General features: G+C 39.0%; 1 protein-coding gene and 18 non-coding genes across 21 annotated transcripts; 1 reads left to right on the top strand and 18 right to left on the bottom strand.

Annotated features, from left to right (window-relative positions):
• Positions 1-1,268: 1,268 nt before the first annotated feature.
• Positions 1,269-1,341, bottom strand: trnam-cau (transfer RNA methionine (anticodon CAU)). The gene has a single exon. It is a non-coding gene; the product is annotated as a tRNA-Met (tRNA).
• Positions 1,342-1,611: 270 nt separating this feature from the next.
• trnam-cau (transfer RNA methionine (anticodon CAU)) lies at positions 1,612-1,684 on the bottom strand. Its single transcript has one exon. It is a non-coding gene; the product is annotated as a tRNA-Met (tRNA).
• A 270-nt stretch (positions 1,685-1,954) lies between these two features.
• Positions 1,955-2,027, bottom strand: trnam-cau (transfer RNA methionine (anticodon CAU)). The gene has a single exon. It is a non-coding gene; the product is annotated as a tRNA-Met (tRNA).
• Positions 2,028-2,297: 270 nt separating this feature from the next.
• trnam-cau (transfer RNA methionine (anticodon CAU)) lies at positions 2,298-2,370 on the bottom strand. Its single transcript has one exon. It is a non-coding gene; the product is annotated as a tRNA-Met (tRNA).
• A 270-nt stretch (positions 2,371-2,640) lies between these two features.
• Positions 2,641-2,713, bottom strand: trnam-cau (transfer RNA methionine (anticodon CAU)). Its single transcript has one exon. It is a non-coding gene; the product is annotated as a tRNA-Met (tRNA).
• Positions 2,714-2,983: 270 nt separating this feature from the next.
• Positions 2,984-3,056, bottom strand: trnam-cau (transfer RNA methionine (anticodon CAU)). Its single transcript has one exon. It is a non-coding gene; the product is annotated as a tRNA-Met (tRNA).
• A 270-nt stretch (positions 3,057-3,326) lies between these two features.
• On the bottom strand, positions 3,327-3,399 carry trnam-cau (transfer RNA methionine (anticodon CAU)). The gene has a single exon. It is a non-coding gene; the product is annotated as a tRNA-Met (tRNA).
• Positions 3,400-3,669: 270 nt separating this feature from the next.
• On the bottom strand, positions 3,670-3,742 carry trnam-cau (transfer RNA methionine (anticodon CAU)). The gene has a single exon. It is a non-coding gene; the product is annotated as a tRNA-Met (tRNA).
• A 270-nt stretch (positions 3,743-4,012) lies between these two features.
• Positions 4,013-4,085, bottom strand: trnam-cau (transfer RNA methionine (anticodon CAU)). The gene has a single exon. It is a non-coding gene; the product is annotated as a tRNA-Met (tRNA).
• A 270-nt stretch (positions 4,086-4,355) lies between these two features.
• trnam-cau (transfer RNA methionine (anticodon CAU)) lies at positions 4,356-4,428 on the bottom strand. Its single transcript has one exon. It is a non-coding gene; the product is annotated as a tRNA-Met (tRNA).
• A 270-nt stretch (positions 4,429-4,698) lies between these two features.
• Positions 4,699-4,771, bottom strand: trnam-cau (transfer RNA methionine (anticodon CAU)). Its single transcript has one exon. It is a non-coding gene; the product is annotated as a tRNA-Met (tRNA).
• Positions 4,772-5,041: 270 nt separating this feature from the next.
• trnam-cau (transfer RNA methionine (anticodon CAU)) lies at positions 5,042-5,114 on the bottom strand. The gene has a single exon. It is a non-coding gene; the product is annotated as a tRNA-Met (tRNA).
• Positions 5,115-5,384: 270 nt separating this feature from the next.
• Positions 5,385-5,457, bottom strand: trnam-cau (transfer RNA methionine (anticodon CAU)). The gene has a single exon. It is a non-coding gene; the product is annotated as a tRNA-Met (tRNA).
• Positions 5,458-5,727: 270 nt separating this feature from the next.
• trnam-cau (transfer RNA methionine (anticodon CAU)) lies at positions 5,728-5,800 on the bottom strand. Its single transcript has one exon. It is a non-coding gene; the product is annotated as a tRNA-Met (tRNA).
• Positions 5,801-6,070: 270 nt separating this feature from the next.
• trnam-cau (transfer RNA methionine (anticodon CAU)) lies at positions 6,071-6,143 on the bottom strand. Its single transcript has one exon. It is a non-coding gene; the product is annotated as a tRNA-Met (tRNA).
• Positions 6,144-6,413: 270 nt separating this feature from the next.
• On the bottom strand, positions 6,414-6,486 carry trnam-cau (transfer RNA methionine (anticodon CAU)). The gene has a single exon. It is a non-coding gene; the product is annotated as a tRNA-Met (tRNA).
• Positions 6,487-6,756: 270 nt separating this feature from the next.
• Positions 6,757-6,829, bottom strand: trnam-cau (transfer RNA methionine (anticodon CAU)). The gene has a single exon. It is a non-coding gene; the product is annotated as a tRNA-Met (tRNA).
• A 634-nt stretch (positions 6,830-7,463) lies between these two features.
• trnam-cau (transfer RNA methionine (anticodon CAU)) lies at positions 7,464-7,536 on the bottom strand. Its single transcript has one exon. It is a non-coding gene; the product is annotated as a tRNA-Met (tRNA).
• A 228-nt stretch (positions 7,537-7,764) lies between these two features.
• On the top strand, positions 7,765-14,281 carry LOC144197164 (nuclear autoantigenic sperm protein-like). 3 transcript variants are annotated; one of them, XM_077717782.1, is made up of 15 exons: positions 7,765-7,932; positions 8,318-8,365; positions 8,777-8,890; positions 9,837-9,917; positions 10,497-10,603; positions 11,258-11,596; positions 11,798-11,859; positions 11,920-11,990; positions 12,068-12,141; positions 12,521-12,709; positions 12,805-12,977; positions 13,078-13,152; positions 13,214-13,288; positions 13,641-13,766; positions 14,122-14,281. In XM_077717782.1, exons 1-15 carry the CDS (start codon positions 7,895-7,897, stop codon positions 14,143-14,145), a joined length of 1,596 nt encoding a protein of 531 aa, XP_077573908.1. In that variant the 5' UTR covers positions 7,765-7,894; the 3' UTR covers positions 14,146-14,281. The 3 variants fall into 3 exon arrangements, with proteins under 3 accessions (XP_077573908.1, XP_077573909.1, XP_077573911.1); XM_077717783.1 differs by lacking the exon at positions 13,641-13,766; XM_077717785.1 differs by lacking the exon at positions 11,258-11,596.
• The last annotated feature ends 905 nt before the right edge of the window (positions 14,282-15,186 follow it).

The following is a 15,186-nucleotide window of genomic DNA, read 5'->3' on the forward strand; positions in this document are numbered from 1 at the left end:
TAGGTTTCCCAAGATATAAATTATAATTATTGATTTACTTTTTATTAGGAAAAATAAGAGCAGGAAGCATGATAATGTTTTATCTCGCCAGCCAGATTCTATGGACTTAGTTTTACAGTTTTATAAGTAAAACATTAAGACATTTCAGCATTGGCGCCACCAAGTGTGTGTTCTCTGGTTGGGCACCGAGTTTTCTCCTTTTTTCTTTCATTCCACAATAGGCTGAGAGCCCACTGTCCTTGCGGACAGAGTTGGTCATGGCAAATTTTGCACCCTGGGCAAACTCCCCAAAGGGGTGGGATATTTATCTTTCAGTAGATCCTATGCCAGTGGAGCCCAAGATGCATCTATCCTGGGACTGTGTCTCTCATTTTCTGAATCACAGTGGTCGTGTTGTGCTGTGGTTTGAACACTGACATTTTCAACCTTTCACAACAAGAAGCCACCATCCCACCCCGCCTAAAAATGGCCACTATCATCCCAGTGCCCGACAATTTATCCACAAAAAAACCTGGATGACTTCCGCCCAGTAGAAATCTCACCAATTATCATTAATTGCCTTGAAAAATGGGTACTTCCACACATCACTTTGCCTACCGGCCAAATAGATTAAAAAAAAGATGCAATAACTTCCACGCTGTACTGAGCTAAATTGAGCACAGAGAAGCTATGTCAGGATGCTCTTCATCGACTACAGTTCAGCCTTTAAGTGGTGCTAAAGATGTATAGAAGCAAACCGAAAAAGCCAGCAGAGGGTGATCAACACTACTCAAAAGACCCTGTCCATCATCTACAACTCCCAGTTCCCACAAAAGGGCAAAGAGCATCATAAAAGACAGTATACATCCCACCTTCCAGCTCTTCAACCTGCTGCCATCTGGTAGGGGCTACACGGTCATAGCAGCCAAATATATATTACAGACCATTGCCCCAAGTGAGGATTGGACTCACGACATTCAGATTATGAGACTGACACATTGCCTACTGCCCCATTGGGGCTTGTTTAAATGAGCAATTTGGAATAAAAAATCTATTTCTGGTTAGCCACCCTCCTTTTAATGGCCAATAGTTGTCAATTTCAATCTGGGATTAAAACTGTGTCGTATTTACCTTCACTGGAAATATTAGTAAACAAAACGTCCCATTGTCGTAACTCAGCGAAGTCCAATTCAAGTAATAATCTGAAGTAACTCTTGAGACGACAGTGGAAATAAATTGATTTTCAAATCTGAGGGGCCAAATTTACAAGAAATATATGATCAAACCAATGCCCCAAGTGAGGATTGAACTCACGTCCTTCAGATTATGAGACTGACACGCTGCCTACTGCGCCATTAGGGCTTATTTGTATTGTAAATTTGGAATAAAAAAATCAATTTCTGATTAGCCACCCTCCTTTTTATGGCCGATAGTTGTCAATTTTAATCTGGGATTAAAACTGTGTGGTGTTTACCTTCACTGGTAATATTAGTAAGCAAAACGTCCCATTGTCGTAATTCAGCGAAGTCCAATTCAGGTAATTATCTGAAGTAACTCTTGAGACGACAGTGGAATTAAATTGATTTTCAAATGTGAGTGGCCAAAGTTACAAGAAATATATCATCAAACCATTGCCCCAAGTGAGGGTTGAACTCACGACCTTCAGATTATGCGACTGACACGCTGCCTACTGCGCCATTGAGGCTTGTTTGTTATGTAAATTTGGAATAAAAAAATAAATTTCTGATTAGCCACCCTCCTTTTTATGGCCGATAGTTGTCAATTTTAATCTGGGATTAAAACTGTGTGGTGTTTACCTTCACTGGTAATATTAGTAAGCAAAACGTCCCATTGTCGTAACTCAGGGAAGTCCAATTCAGGAAATTATCTGAAGTAACTCTTGAGACGACAGTGGAATTAAATTGATTTTCAAATGTGAGTGGCCAAAGTTACAAGAATTATATCATCAAACCATTGCCCCAAGTGAGGGTTGAACTCACGACCTTCAGATTATGAGACTGACACGCTGCCTACTGCGCCATTGAGGCTTGTTTGCATTGCAAATTTGGAATAAAACAATCAATTTCTGATTAGCCACCCTCCTTTTTATGGCTGATAGTTGTCAATTTTAATCTGGGATTAAAACTGTGTGGTGTTTACCTTCACTGGTAATATTAGTATGCAAAACGTCCCATTGTCGTAACTCAGGGAAGTCCAATTCAGGTAATTATCTGAAGTAACTCTTGAGACGACAGTGGAATTAAATTGATTTTCAAATGTGAGTGGCCAAAGTTACAAGAAATAATTTATCAAACCATTGCCCCAAGTGAGGGTTGAACTCACGACCTTCAGATTATGAGACTGACACGCTGCCTACTGCGCCATTGAGGCTTGTTTGCATTGCAAATTTGGAATAAAACAATCAATTTCTGAATAGCCACCCTCCTTTTTATGGCTGATAGTTGTCAATTTTAATCTGGGATTAAAACTGTGTGGTGTTTACCTTCACTGGTAATATTAGTAAGCAAAACGTCCCATTGTCGTAACTCAGGGAAGTCCAATTCAGGAAATTATCTGAAGTAACTCTTGAGACGACAGTGGAATTAAATTGATTTTCAAATGTGAGTGGCCAAAGTTACAAGAAATAATTTATCAAACCATTGCCCCAAGTGAGGGTTGAACTCACGACCTTCAGATTATGAGACTGACACGCTGTCTACTGCGCCATTGAGGCTTGTTTGCATTGCAAATTTGGAATAAAACAATCAATTTCTGATTAGCCACCCTCCTTTTTCTGGCTGATAGTTGTCAATTTTAATCTGGGATTAAAACTGTGTGGTGTTTACCTTCACTGGTAATATTAGTAAGCAAAACGTCCCATTGTCGTAACTCAGGGAAGTCCAATTCAGGTAATTATCTGAAGTAACTCTTGAGACGACAGTGGAATTAAATTGATTTTCAAATGTGAGTGGCCAAAGTTACAAGAAATAATTTATTAAACCATTGCCCCAAGTGAGGGTTGAACTCACGACCTTCAGATTATGAGACTGACACGCTGCCTACTGCGCCATTGAGGCTTGTTTGCATTGCAAATTTGGAATAAAACAATCAATTTCTGAATAGCCACCCTCCTTTTTATGGCTGATAGTTGTCAATTTTAATCTGGGATTAAAACTGTGTGGTGTTTACCTTCACTGGTAATATTAGTAAGCAAAACGTCCCATTGTCGTAACTCAGGGAAGTCCAATTCAGGTAATTATCTGAAGTAACTCTTGAGACGACAGTGGAATTAAATTGATTTTCAAATGTGAGTGGCCAAAGTTACAAGAAATATATCATCAAACCATTGCCCCAAGTGAGGGTTGAACTCACGACCTTCAGATTATGAGACTGACACGCTGCCTACTGCGCCATTAGGGCTTGTTTGATTTGTAAATTTGGAATAAAAAAATCAATTTCTGATTAGCCACCCTCCTTTTTATGGCCGATAGTTGTCAATTTTAATCTGGGATTAAAACTGTGTGGTGTTTACCTTCACTGGTAATATTAGTAAGCAAAACGTCCCATTGTCGTAACTCAGGGAAGTCCAATTCAGGTAATTATCTGAAGTAACTCTTGAGACGACAGTGGAATTAAATTGATTTTCAAATGTGAGTGGCCAAAGTTACAAGAAATATATCATCAAACCATTGCCCCAAGTGAGGGTTGAACTCACGACCTTCAGATTATGAGACTTACACGCTGCCTACTGCGCCATTGAGGCTTGTTTATATTGTAAATTTGGAATAAAAAAATCAATTTCTGATAAGCCACCCTCCTTTTTATGGCCGATAGTTGTCAATTTTAATCTGGGATTAAAACTGTGTGGTGTTTACCTTCACTGGTAATATTAGTAAGCAAAACGTCCCATTGTCGTAACTCAGCGAAGTCCAATTCAGGAAATTATCTGAAGTAACTCTTGAGACGACAGTGGAATTAAATTGATTTTCAAATGTGAGTGGCCAAAGTTACAAGAAATAATTTATCAAACCATTGCCCCAAGTGAGGGTTGAACTCACGACCTTCAGATTATGAGACTGACACGCTGTCTACTGCGCCATTGAGGCTTGTTTGCATTGCAAATTTGGAATAAAACAATCAATTTCTGAATAGCCACCCTCCTTTTTATGGCTGATAGTTGTCAATTTTAATCTGGGATTAAAACTGTGTGGTGTTTACCTTCACTGGTAATATTAGTAAGCAAAACGTCCCATTGTCGTAACTCAGGGAAGTCCAATTCAGGAAATTATCTGAAGTAACTCTTGAGACGACAGTGGAATTAAATTGATTTTCAAATGTGAGTGGCCAAAGTTACAAGAAATATATCATCAAACCATTGCCCCAAGTGAGGGTTGAACTCACGACCTTCAGATTATGAGACTGACACGCTGCCTACTGCGCCATTGAGGCTTGTTTGTATTGTAAATTTGGAATAAAAAAATAAATTTCTGATTAGCCACCTTCCTTTTTATGGCCGATAGTTGTCAATTTTAATCTGGGATTAAAACTGTGTGGTGTTTACCTTCACTGGTAATATTAGTAAGCAAAACGTCCCATTGTCGTAACTCAGCGAAGTCCAATTCAGGTAATTATCTGAAGTAACTCTTGAGACGACAGTGGAATTAAATTGATTTTCAAAGGTGAGTGGCCAAAGTTACAAGAAATATATCATCAAACCATTGCCCCAAGTGAGGGTTGAACTCACGACCTTCAGATTATGAGACTGACACGCTGCCTACTGCGCCATTGAGGCTTGTTTGCATTGCAAATTTGGAATAAAACAATCAATTTCTGAATAGCCACCCTCCTTTTTATGGCTGATAGTTGTCAATTTTAATCTGGGATTAAAACTGTGTGGTGTTTACCTTCACTGGTAATATTAGTAAGCAAAACGTCCCATTGTCGTAACTCAGGGAAGTCCAATTCAGGTAATTATCTGAAGTAACTCTTGAGACGACAGTGGAATTAAATTGATTTTCAAATGTGAGTGGCCAAAGTTACAAGAAATATATCATCAAACCATTGCCCCAAGTGAGGGTTGAACTCACGACCTTCAGATTATGAGACTGACACGCTGCCTACTGCGCCATTAGGGCTTGTTTGATTTGTAAATTTGGAATAAAAAAATCAATTTCTGATTAGCCACCCTCCTTTTTATGGCCGATAGTTGTCAATTTTAATCTGGGATTAAAACTGTGTGGTGTTTACCTTCACTGGTAATATTAGTAAGCAAAACGTCCCATTGTCGTAACTCAGGGAAGTCCAATTCAGGTAATTATCTGAAGTAACTCTTGAGACGACAGTGGAATTAAATTGATTTTCAAATGTGAGTGGCCAAAGTTACAAGAAATATATCATCAAACCATTGCCCCAAGTGAGGGTTGAACTCACGACCTTCAGATTATGAGACTTACACGCTGCCTACTGCGCCATTGAGGCTTGTTTATATTGTAAATTTGGAATAAAAAAATCAATTTCTGATAAGCCACCCTCCTTTTTATGGCCGATAGTTGTCAATTTTAATCTGGGATTAAAACTGTGTGGTGTTTACCTTCACTGGTAATATTAGTAAGCAAAACGTCCCATTGTCGTAACTCAGCGAAGTCCAATTCAGGTAATTATCTGAAGTAACTCTTGAGACGACAGTGGAATTAAATTGATTTTCAAATATGAGCGGCCAAAATTACAAGAAATATATGGTCAAACCATTGCCCCAAGTGAGGGTTGAACTCACGACCTTCAGATTATGAGACTGACACGCTGCCTACTGCGCCATTGAGGCTGGTTTATATTGTAAATTTGGAATAAAAAAATCAATTTCTGATTAGCCACCTTCCTTTTTATGGCCGACAGTTGTCAATTTTAATCTGGGATTAAAACTGTGTGGTGTTTACCTTCACTGGTAATATTAGTAAGAAAAACGTCCCATTGTCGTAACTCAGCGAAGTCCAATTCAGGTAATTATCTGAAGTAACTCTTGAGACGACAGTGGAATTAAATTGATTTTCAAAGGTGAGTGGCCAAAGTTACAAGAAATATATCATCAAACCATTGCCCCAAGTGAGGGTTGAACTCACGACCTTCAGATTATGAGACTGACACGCTGCCTACTGCGCCATTGAGGCTTGTTTGTATTGTAAATTTGGAATAAAAAAATAAATTTCTGATTAGCCACCTTCCTTTTTATGGCCGATAGTTGTCAATTTTAATCTGGGATTAAAACTGTGTGGTGTTTACCTTCACTGGTAATATTAGTAAGCAAAACGTCCCATTGTCGTAACTCAGCGAAGTCCAATTCAGGTAATTATCTGAAGTAACTCTTGAGACGACAGTGGAATTAAATTGATTTTCAAAGGTGAGTGGCCAAAGTTACAAGAAATATATCATCAAACCATTGCCCCAAGTGAGGGTTGAACTCACGACCTTCAGATTATGAGACTGACACGCTGCCTACTGCGCCATTGAGGCTTGTTTGTATTGTAAATTTGGAATAAAAAAATCAATTTCTGATTAGCCACCTTCCTTTTTATGGCCAATAGTTGTCAATTTTAATCTGGGATTAAAACTGTGTGGTGTTTACCTTCACTGGTAATATTAGTAAGCAAAACGTCCCATTGTCGTAACTCAGCGAAGTCCAATTCAGGTAATTATCTGAAGTAACTCTTGAGACGACAGTGGAATTAAATTGATTTTCAAAGGTGAGTGGCCAAAGTTACAAGAAATATATCATCAAACCATTGCCCCAAGTGAGGGTCGAACTCACGACCTTCAGATTATGAGACTGACACGCTGCCTACTGCGCCATTGGGACTTGTTCATATAGTGAACCTGGAATAAAAAAAATCAATCCGATTTTAATCTGGGATCAAAACACGGATAAATAGACACTGTGACAATATTTTTCTCACAGCCATCCGGACTCTGCACATTCATTAGCACGACACACAATCCTGTCTATGCAATAACAATGTTCAATATCTTATATTGTGCAATATTTTAGAATTTACCTTGTCAGGATTTTTATATTGTTAACTTTTCTTATTTATGATTTTTCTTTTTTAATGGAAAACGCCTTTTGTGGAGTAGTACCACTAATTTCGTTATATGTAGCTGTGTTTGATGACAATACTGGCTTTTGATTGATTTGATTAACATAACTCAGCAAATTCCAATATAGATACTTCACTGAAGTAGCTCTCGAGATGGCAGTGAAATTAAATATTTTTTTAAGTGAGCGGTTAAATTTTCAAGGAAATTGTAACAAACCAGTGCACATTTGTTTCAATGTTTTGGAAAAATTAAAAGCCATTTCTGTTATCTGACCCTCCTTTGAATAGCCAATCGTTGTTAATTGAATTTTGGATTAAAATTGCGTGTGGTGGTGACGGTGGTAGTTAACATTTCTATAGGCAGTTTTATTATTCCTAAGCAAAGTAAAATACGAATGCCCCGAGTGAGGATCGAACTCACGACCTTCAGATTATGAGACTGACGCGCTGCCTACTGCGCTATCGAGGCACATGGTAGACTCGGAAAATATCAAGATTTTTATCAATATTTTCTGTCTTCAGTAACTATCATACACAAATTTATTGCACATTGAAATAACGCACACGCCCCGCGCGATGAATACAAATATAATGGTCCAAATTGATTTTGAGTTTCTTATTACAACTCCTTCAACGTCATCACGCATTGTGATTCGGCCCCTTTAAAGAAAATCTCCCGCGTTCAGAGTTGGGCGGAAATAGAGTGCCTCTTTTTCCTCTATTTAAGCGCGCCAACAGACGCTTTAACACACCACACAAGACTTATTCCACCGTCACGTTTTTTGGTGCATTTACCTGGACTATTTCTTCTGCCAAGACCACGGAAGATGCCAGAAGAAGCGTCCATTGCGTCAAGTTCTGGAAGGTAACACTTGTAATTCTGCATTTGATTGTACGGAGCACAATCATTACACTTGCTACCACTATTAGCCTCGCATTGTCACCATATAAACAATTGGCACGTGCAAATATGTTCGTGCAGAATATAAATGGTTAACTAAATGTATCTTGCATTGTATCCTGTAGCAATTCAGATGCTAACTAAGCAGCGCAATAGCTAATATATAGTCGCAACCCTGGTGCAATATGTCAATAAGTAAAACGTTTATGCTAACTAAATAGCGCAATAGCTAATAATACATGGTCGCAACGGCGGCGCGAAACGTCAATAAGTAAATCGATTAAACGTTACGTTAGGTAATGTTAACTCATTAAGTTGTAAATCAATATGAGATGTACTTGTTTTTCAGCAACATGGACGAGAAGCCGTGTTCGTCGTCAGCAGCTGTTACGGATAGGTGAGCGTCCAAGCGTCCTCACTCGCTGGGCCTTCACGAGGACATGAAGTAGACTTTGACTCTACTGCAGTGGTTCTTAACCTTGTTGGAGCTACCGAACACCACTATTTTCCATTGCGCATTCACCAAACCCCACCAGTTTCATGTCCGCATTCACCGAACCCCACTTTAATGTAAAATAGAATGTGATTATTTTCAAATTCAAGATCTACAAATTCCGTGCAGCACTGATTGGCTAAGCAATGTCACGTGACCATCTGCACCCAGTGGCCGCCAAGCAGGGCATGTCATTGTGAATAGACAATAAGTCAATCTGTCTTGACCTCCGTGACAGAGGCTTCTCTGAACCCCTGGGGTTCGAGCAAAACCAGGTTAAGAACCACTGCTCCACTGTTTATATCATTTTGACAGCTCTGTTGACGTCTTGGAGGAGGCAAAGAAACTCATTGGCACAGGGAACAGACATCTAGTGATGGGTGATGTTGTCTCTGCGGTTCCCGTCTTTCAGGAAGCCTGTGGCATGCTGTGAGTATGCATAAAAATTTTAATTTTGTCGGATAAGCATTTGTCCATCTCTCATTTTCGGAACTGGTTTATCCACACTAGGCTTGTGGGGGTGCTGGAGCCTATCCCAGCTGACTTCGGACTTGAGGTGGTGGGCGCCTTGAATTGGTGGCCAGTCAATTGCAGGGCATGAGGAGATGGACAGCCATTCACTCTCACTTTCATACCTAGGAGCAATTTAGTGTCAAATCAGGCTAACATGCCTGTCTTTGGAATGTGGGAGGAAACTGGGGTTATCATATGAAGCCCACGCATGCCCGGGAGAACATGCGAACTCCACATAGGTGGATTGACCAGGATTTGAACCCGCGTCTCCCACTGAGGCCGATGTACAAACCACTCTTCTGCTGGGCTGCCCCTCCATTTGTCCAATTAAACAAAATATTACAGTTCTTCAATTTCTGCTAAAGTAGAACTGGTAGAAATGATTGTTGAATTGATTGCCAAATGAGTTTTGGCATTGGTCTACAAATTGGCTCCTATTTACTTGCCCTCTGTTTTCCAATAAATCTGCTAATTTAAATGAGTGGTTTGGGTGTGGCCTTACATTTCTGAGGTCAGCTTTTGACCCCAGCCTGGGTCCTCACTGTGTGAAGTTAAGACCGATTCTCTGACCATTCCCCTTGGTATATGTGAGTGTGAATGGTTGGCTGTCTCTGTGTGCTCTGTGATTGGGTCTCCACAGATTCGGGGTGTCCTCTGCGTTGTCAAATGAAATTAAATTTTGAGAAAAATTACTAAATCAGCTTTCATTGACAAAAATAAGAAAATCTTTTCAGTTCCGTTGATAAGAAATGTCCTATTTCTTTTGGGCGCTTTTCAGGGTTGTAAGCCCGTAATCTGTTATCTGGATTTATAGATGACTGACATGCAATTTTAATGATATTTTTCTCTATCTGCATGTTAGCGCTGCCAGGTATGGAGACACTGCAGATGAGTGCGGTGAGGCCTTTTTCCTTTGTGGGAAGTCCTTACTTGAGCTTGCCAGGTAATCAAGTTGTTTATAACATTTGTCTTGCATTTACTGTCAGATTGGTATATTCTATCATAAAATGAAGTCATTGTTTCCGATTAAAAAAATATATATATAATAATAAAATAAATATGTAATGCCTTAATCTTGGGGAAATAAATAATTGACAAAACGAAAAACCAGTAGGATTGTGATGTTCATTGAACTCTGTTCTGATAATAATTCCAGTTCTATCCAGGTAGTAACATCATTGTCAACTGACAAGCTATCGAAGAAAAAAACTTTTTTTTTTTTTTTTTTGGTCATAATCATGCCAGTGATATGGACAATTCAGTCATCATGAAAATCAGCAATTGTCCCCAGTGTTATTTGAAATGCAGCTTGTCATGTGAATGTTATTGTTGTATGTTGAAAATATTCCATTCATGTTTTGGGTAAAATCTTGACTTGAAATCACCATCTGCCACCAAACACTTACAACCCCGACCCAACTTTCACCCTAAGCTCAACTGGAAGCGCTTGAAATGTCAATAGATGTGGTTCAGTGTTGCCATATAATCATTTAATCAGTTTTACCATTTTGTGTGTGTGGAGGATGGAGAACACTGTCCTTGGAAATGCACTGGAAGGAGTCCCAGAAGAATCTGAAGATGAGGTACAGCCGAGTGACCCCAATATTGAGAGTGCCAACAACCTTGACGGTATGGGTTCAATATTAGTCTCTGTAGGTTAGAAAACTAGAGGATAAAATCATCCATATATCTCTAAATGATTATTCTCGCACAATTTTATAATTCAGTTAATACATGTTTGCTTGTTTGTCATTGCCTCATGGAGAGAGTCTGGTGCAGGTTAATGGTGTTCTGTGGCTACATTATAAACAGACATTTGACCATAACATTAACCCTAATTCCACTACAACCTGCTATAAAGTCTTGCAACAGTAGTGTAGCAGCAAAACTAATCCTGCCAGTGTTGGCCATTATAAAACTATAGTAATTAAATGACATCGTATGGTTCTCTCGGGCCATTTTTAACACTTTTTTTTTGACACCCCATTAGATTTATTTTCGTTATTCTGGTTGACCCATTATAAAATCGAATTACTGCACACTGGTATTTTTCCGTCCGTTTTGATTGTCATTCCGTAAAAGATTGCATTTCTGCAAAAATGAACCAAGGTATCCTAATTTAATATATTGACTAGCTCTGTTTACCATTTTAAATGCCTCATTGGTATTTATCATGCTTATTCTGGAACTAAATAATACGATTATGCTCGTATTGCCAAGTGTCATTTCTAGTAATTCCGAGAAAATGGAGCCAAACTAATTTAATATGCCACTCTGGTGCAGAAAACACTCGCAGTGAGTTACGAAGGCAGGTGTATGATGCAATGGCCGAGAAGTCTGAGGCATTAGATTCAAAGCCTGAATCCGGGAGCTTGGAGAGCAGCACGGAGGTCAAGCTAGAAAACGATGTGGCAAAGCCTCCTGCTCCCCAAATGAATGGAGATGAGGGAAATCTCACTGAGGGAGCTCGAGAAGATGGAGTTGTGAACGGGACTGGGGAAAGCCTCACGGAGTCCCCTGGTAACAAGTGCATGGCAAAGACCGACTCCCCTCCAAAACACACTGGTGCGGAGACTGAAACAGATGAAGAGAATGACGACTCCAAAACTGAAGAGACAGAGGGCAGGCAGTAGACCTTATCATTCAAAGCACTAATTCTTTTTGCATGATTGGTGCGTCACAATACTTGGTGTTTTTTTGCCGTTAACTGGTAGTTCACATGCTGGTGTTGAATAGAATCATAATTTTCAACATTGTAATCTTGAACAGTTTTTTGTGCATTTTTCTTGCTTGTAAACATGAATTATTTTCTTGTTCATAAAGATGATGGTGATGATGATGAGGACGATGACGATGAGGAGGAAGGGGATGGAAGTGGTAACAAGGTAATTTCACTCAACTCCTGCCCCTGTTTTTTTTTTCTTATTTTCCCCCTTGTTGCTCAGGAAGAGGATGAAGTTGGAAATCTGCAATTAGCATGGGAAATGCTAGAGGTGGCAAAAGTTATATACAAGAGGTAATTATCAGATGCAATGGATAGTCCTTTTTTTTGGATCATTATGTTGGAATCTTATTTTATTCAAATTAATTCAGAAAGGAAAGTAAAGAGGACCAGCTAATGGCCGCCCAGGCCTTCTTGAAGCTTGGAGAAGTTGGTGCAGAAACGGGTATGTTTGCCTACCTATTTCATAGAGATGTTTGAAGAGGTGAACCTCTAATTGGGAGTCTTGAGTATTAATTTGAGAAGCTCTTGAATGGAACTTCTGTTACAGCTATTTCCTACTCGCATTTTATAGTTCACAGTAACTTTGAGGCACAACATGGAACAATACTGAAGGCTGGGGATTCCAAATTTAGATTTATTTATGCTTTAAATGTGAGATTGTGGGATAACACACTTCAGTTTGAGATCACAATGCAAATCTTAAGGTTCGTCTTTATGCCTTCCCTGATTGGTCGGTGAAGACGCAGCAATTGATTTTTGATGGCATCATTGTTGCAGTGCACAAAAATATTCAAAGTTAACTCCTGTGCTGTCTCCCAAAGGCAACTATCCTCAGGCACTAGAAGATTTTCAGGAATGTTTGACCTTGCAGCTGAAGCATCTTCCTTCTCATAGCCGTTTGCTGGCAGAGACCCATTATCATGTTGCCACAACACTATGTTACATGGATCAGTACAGCCTAGCAATTCAGCACTACAACAGTTCCATAAGAGTAATTGAAACCCGCCTTGGTAAGAGCATTTTTGTAAATAAAGTATAAAAAAAAAAAAAAAAAAAATTGGAACGAAACTTCAGAGGTTCAAACTAAATCCAATTGTTTGTGTAGCCATGTTGCAGGACTTGCTTGATGCTGCAGATGGCAAAGAAACGACAACCGAGGCACGAACGGAGATAGAAGATCTTAAACTGCTTCTACCTGACATAAGAGAAAAAATTGAGGATGCTTTGGAGACCCAGAAAACGGCCAGTGCTGCCTCGTTGGCCATCCAGCAGACTCTTGTAGGTTCACACTGAAATTAACAAAATATTCAATATATTGATTTGAAGAGTTCTTTAACTTTTACTTGTTTAATTAAGTTTGGCTAATTGCCTCTTTCAGGGTGGTGCTTCAACCTCATCGGAGGTCCTCAGTGAAAACAAAGCCCCTCCTTCAGCATTTTCTCTCCCCACACAGGTAAGATTTGTGTTTTAAATTCAGAACTGGTGGATTTTTCTCCCCTAATTTTTAATTTCAGAACCGTGAAAAACCAGCTGATGGTGCATCGTCTTCCAAAATGGCCTCAGACATTTCACACCTTGTCAGGAAGAAGGTGAGATGAGTTGTTTGGACTTGGCATTAGTTTCTAGATGTATACTTTTATGGTCAAAATGGGAAACGCATTGTGATTGTGCTGATCTCTCAGGCTTTGACAGGTTTCAAAGCAAGATGTTTGTTATGTGCTCTTTACCCCATTGTAGTGAGGTGGTTGGTGCTGTGATTTGGAGTGTCCTTTGCCTTTTGGGAATGAATAGTAGTTGTATTAAAGATTTTGTAGCAGCCCTTCATTATCTCAAAGTGCATGCAAGTGGTTATGACTTTCTCAGAAGAAATTGAACTGGAATGCAGTTTTAAGGCTTTTGAGTCTTGTCTTCCTTCCCACCTTTCTTTATATTTTTACACAGAGGAAACCAGAGGAGAACACTCCAATAAAGGACACTGATGCTAAGCAGGCCAAACAGGAAGCCACAATTTATTGCGGTGGAAATTCTAGTGCCAACAATGGAATTGAGGAGCAAAAATCACAGGAGGCGAGTGATAGGCTTGTATTGTTCTGCAATACGTTTAAAGCTAGCACTGTTAGTTTATTGCGAAGGCTACCATATAAATTGGGGGGCCCTTAGCTAGAATGAAGGTAAAGTTCACCCACTCCCCCTGACTGCTTGAAAATCCCACTTCAGATTCCCTTCAAAGATGGCATGGAAACCTTTTGTGATGAGTGCAACAATTTGTTCACATGATCACTTTTTTTAGTTGTTGCATAGCCTTTTGTTGACTAAAGGTGTCCACACCTTTTTTATTTGTGCAATGAAATGCTGCTGACAAAATACTAAACACATGAATCTGAAAGTTATTTGTACTAAGCCAACATTTCATTTCTTGCAGCCTGCTGTCCATTCTTCTGTATGACAAGCCACACCTCCGGCCGGGGCTGAGAACAGTATGCTTCCTCAATTCACTTACAAACATTTGTTGTAAATAAGATCCCCTTTTCATAGATTTTGTCTCCAGTTTTGTACACTTGCAGTAAAACTATTTGCAAATATTTGAGATGAATTTATTTGCCTTCCAGGTGAATTACTTATCTTACACAGATTTTGCAATAATGGGATTTAATGACAAAAAATCCTTACATCTAACAGAATTTTGTTAACCTTGCCCGCTTTGAGTAATTTTCTTAAAACCTGTTGGCACCCTTTTTTAAATGTTTGGGTGATCCTAGTAATTTATGTGCAGTTCTCAATTTGCATCTGATTTGGATCCAATTGGAATACATTACAATTCTTTACACTGATTTGGCAAGCACATTGAGTAAAGGTCATCAGTCTAAACCTGGGCTGAGCAATTTGTTCCTTGGTGCTGTGGGTGCAGGTTTTTATTTCAACTGATGCAGCACAGTCAGTTTAACTAATTTGATTTTAAACCAATGGTGAAATAATGAACAAAATTTATAATTCGTATTAATTTCTCGATTATAACCATTTGATGTTTGTATTTCCCCAAAACGTTGAGTGTAGGACTCTTTACTAATGGAAGTTGCACTTGCGGCACTTTTCCAGCAGAGGAGGTAAATACCTTAATAACCTTTTTCTTCAGTCTCACAAACCAAGTACTGAAAAGTTAATCAACTTTTTGACAAAAAATGCAAAATGCACAGCCTTGATATTAAAAGTTGCATCAAAGTAGAACAGTAAGTGTTCTAATAAAACATACATTAAATTATTTTGAAGTACAATATCAAAAGTAATTTGCACTTGCACATGAAAAGTATTAAAAATAACCAATATTTCCGAAAAGACAAAAAAAGGTTATGTATAAATGTAATTTTATCTACCTGACATTCACTACCACGTGGCCCTCGAATTAAACAACAGATTCAAAAAGGTACATTTCCTATTGAAATCCTTAGTTTTACAGACACACTACATGAAATACAGGTTTAAGACATTG

Source organism: Stigmatopora nigra, chromosome 5 (assembly GCF_051989575.1).
Source record: "Stigmatopora nigra isolate UIUO_SnigA chromosome 5, RoL_Snig_1.1, whole genome shotgun sequence".
In the NCBI taxonomy this organism is placed as follows: Eukaryota; Metazoa; Chordata; class Actinopteri; order Syngnathiformes; family Syngnathidae; genus Stigmatopora; species Stigmatopora nigra.

What these genes read in the sequence shown, in the direction of transcription:
- LOC144197164 (XM_077717782.1), top strand. Translation starts at nt 7,895, where the DNA reads ATGCCAGAAGAAGCGTCCATTGCGTCAAGTTCTGGAAG. An exon ending in GGGATGGAAGTGGTAACAAG is followed by an intron (nt 11,860 to 11,919) that starts GTAATTTCACTC and finishes CTTGTTGCTCAG; the next exon opens with GAAGAGGATGAAGTTGGAAA. An exon ending in AGAAGTTGGTGCAGAAACGG is followed by an intron (nt 12,142 to 12,520) that starts GTATGTTTGCCT and finishes TGTCTCCCAAAG; the next exon opens with GCAACTATCCTCAGGCACTA.